At 38.7% G+C, this 3356-nt stretch overlaps 1 protein-coding gene across 1 annotated transcript; it reads left to right on the forward strand.

Annotated features, from left to right (window-relative positions):
• Window positions 1-15: 15 nt before the first annotated feature.
• LOC21392038 lies at window positions 16-3080 on the forward strand. The gene is made up of 2 exons (XM_024162713.1): window positions 16-1186; window positions 3005-3080. Exon 1 carries the CDS (start codon window positions 581-583, stop codon window positions 1034-1036), a length of 456 nt encoding a protein of 151 aa, XP_024018481.1. The 5' UTR covers window positions 16-580; the 3' UTR covers window positions 1037-1186; window positions 3005-3080.
• Window positions 3081-3356: the final 276 nt, after the last annotated feature.

The raw sequence follows: 3356 nt of genomic DNA on the forward strand, positions 1-3356 counted from the left end.
CCATTTCCTGTCCTTCCTTTACATGTCTTTCTCCAACTAATTTTTCTTCAATCTCACCCCATCTACCCTCTCTCTCTCTCCTTCTTTCTCTCCATCCTCCGCCCATCTCCGGCCGTTCCGCCTATTCTCTCGTCGTCCGTACGCCGCAATCCGTCGTTTGAGTTTCCGGCCACCGGTTTTTGGATCCAATTTCACTCCTTAAAAACCTAACCTCACACCCCTTCTCTCTCTCTCCATTAATTATTTCTTTTTTGTTGTTGGTACTTTTTTTTTTCCTCTTTCCTTGTACGAAGACCCTTTCCTTTCTTGTCGTTTTTAAAAAACGTCTCTGTAGTCTGATTTTACCTTTTTATCCCTACCCGTTACAATTGCTCTCTACTGTTTTAAACTCTCCTGGTTCGTTGTCTGAATTCCCCTTTTTACCCCCTACGAGAGTACGCCTCCCCAAAAGCAATCCAAAGCTGATTTTACGCTTTCACCCCTTTAAAAATACCCGATGTGACGATCTTGCCCCTCAGGTTTTACTTCGTTTATTTTAATAATTTATTTGTGCTGACGTGGCAGAAATAAAGGACGCAAGATGAGTTGCCACTCTCGTCGGATATTGACACCTGGGCCCACCCGAAAGCGAAAAGAGAGAGAGGCTTCTTCCTTCTACTCATCCTTAAAACCGTCGGCTCAGGCGAAGGCTCAAGCCGCGGTTAAGCTGGATCAAGCCGGTAAGAGAGCCGACGAGCCGATGTCGTCGAACCGGCTCTTAGCCGGCTACATGGCATACGAGTTCCTGACGAAGGGCACACTATTCGGGCAGAAGTTCGATCCGGCTCGAGCCGACGCTTTCCCAGTCAGCGGCGGCGCGGGATCGTCGGCTGAGCTGAAGAGGTTGAAGCCGGAGCCAGCCGAGCCGAGCGGGAAGAAGAAGGTGGCGAAGGAGCACGAGAGTTACGCTGAGGTGGCGAGCATACTGAAGACGCCTGGGGCCCACATCCCGGGGATTGTCAACCCTACGCAACTCGCTCGGTGGATTCAGATGTGACGTGTACGGTTGTCGTGTGGGAGATGTGGTTGCATACTCGACGCGCCGGGTAGCGATTGTGTGGAGACTGGTGACGTGGCGTCTTCTCATTGGCAGATGATTTTGGTTTTTTTTTTAATCCGGTTCGAACTGTTAGAACCGCTCGAGTTGGTGAGTCCCCGTCTCCATGCATACCAGAAAAGAGAAAGAAGATGAAAAATGTTGAAAATGAAGCATCAATTCTGAAAAAGCTTCGTTAATCACTTTTATATTTTTGGTTTAAAAAGTCTCTCTAAATCTGAAATGTTCTGTTTCTCATGAATGTTTTAGATCATCTCTGACTCACTTTATATATGTGACTTCTTCTTCTTTTTTTTTTTTTTTTTTTTTTTTTTTTTTTATTTTTTTTGTAGCAGCATCGAAAAATTGGCATGGAGGCCTTTTAGATTAATGAAGTTAATTGTTTTTGTTGTCTGATTCTGTTTGTTTATTTATATTCTATTTTATTTCTTAAATATTATTTACGAGTAAATAATGCGTTGTATGCGTAGACCGATATATGTTGTACTGAAAATCGAAAATGATATGTGTGTGTGTGCGTGTGTTTATATATGAGCATGCATCATGCATGCATGAGCGTGCATGTATTTGCTGCTTTTGTGATGCGTATCAAACGACCATGATTTCACAATTTATTCCTTAGAATACATCGAAAATTTGATAGTTTCTGTTCATTTGTTTAGTTAAGATTTTTGTTGAGTATTGTTTAGCATTATTTATCTATATAAGGTGATAATGTAATCTAATATTAATGCATCTTACATGTGTATCGCTATATAATATAATTTAGTTTTGGCACTTAAAAGTGTGCCAAATGTAAGGAAGAATGCAAGTAGGTGATTCATAAAATAAACATGCGATATGGCCTGCTTTACAAGTTACACGCGGTCAAATATATATATATATATGCCCATTTTCTAATTTATTATTTTATGGTATAGAAATGAATGAACTGCTTCAAAAAGTACCAGATTTCGAGACTAACATTTACTACGATATACATGTATAAAACCATGAATTCGTATTTTTAACGCCCTTTTTTTTAGTATTTTGGTTTATGCGTGTCTAACAGCTCAATCCACGCATGAATGGAAATAACTAATAAGTTAATGGGTGTTTTTTTTCCCCTTTAAATAAGGGAAAAAAAAAAAAGAGCAGCACTTTCTTTCCCCATATTTCGTTCAGAATTACTTAAATATTCTAGTATTCCATTTAATTTCGAGGCTCTAATTATTAGCAATTTATTTCCAATATCAACTAATGGTATTGGTATTATATGTGTGTGTGTGTAAACACACACCACACACACGAGTGCTATTGGTTTCCGATTCTCCGGCCTAGTCTGCCACTCTTATTACAACTACAAGGACTCGGCTACACATTTGAGTTTGCTTTACATGTTTAGTGTCCCTGTTTTATCGTAATCTGAGGTTATTTCTTGCGCGCTTGAATACACACACACATATATATGTATGTATGTATATATTCACTCTGTGTGTGTATGTGCATGAGTAGGTATAATGAATATATGGTTTGAGTTTTGGTAATTTTGTCGTATTGACCATGTAATAATGGTGCAATAATCTGATTTCGAGGTTATTCGATCTGAAATGAAAAACTACCATATTAGTTGCGAATTTTTACACCGTTAGTTATATTTTGAAAAGACTAATATAATTCCTTAAAAAAAAAAAAAAAAAAAAAAAAGAGGACTGATAATCCTTTCTCAACCATAGTGCGATTCATCCAATAACTTATAATTCAAGATTATTTTTATCTAAGAATAATCGCATCTATAGTAAATATTTTCGAATCGTCATATTTTCTGTTGCTTTGTCTTAAAAAGATTTTGAAGTGATGTTCTTTCTGTTCTGTTTTTAACATATGATAATGTGATTGATGAAGGATCCTTTTAACATTTGCCTGTAGCATATTTCGGTCATCAGATTCTTGCACGTCAAGGCTTCGTCGACCTTGTAACTTTGGGGGTTTTGGTCCCCTTGGCGCCGCATTGCTTCTAGTGGTGTGCGTGGCGTGGTCGGTGGTCGGTAGTGCGTTTCACCCGCGCAAGTGTTGTTCGTCTTGCTCTTCATGCCGTCACTCAAGGTTGCTCTTCAATTGGATGCGTTGTTCCTGGTTCAAGATTTTTTCTTTTTTCTTCTTGTTTTTCTAGATTTTACTCTCTATTAAAGGTGTTGTCAAATCCACCCTTTTGTTTGTTTGTATTGTATGTCTAGTTTGTTGCATAATAACAGATGTGGTTTTCCACTTTTCGATATAG

Source organism: Morus notabilis, unplaced genomic scaffold, assembly GCF_000414095.1.
Source record: "Morus notabilis unplaced genomic scaffold, ASM41409v2 Scaffold810, whole genome shotgun sequence".
Classification (NCBI taxonomy): Eukaryota; Viridiplantae; Streptophyta; class Magnoliopsida; order Rosales; family Moraceae; genus Morus; species Morus notabilis.

What these genes read in the sequence shown, in the direction of transcription:
- LOC21392038 (XM_024162713.1), top strand. Translation starts at nt 581, where the DNA reads ATGAGTTGCCACTCTCGTCGGATATTGACACCTGGGCCCACCCGAAAG.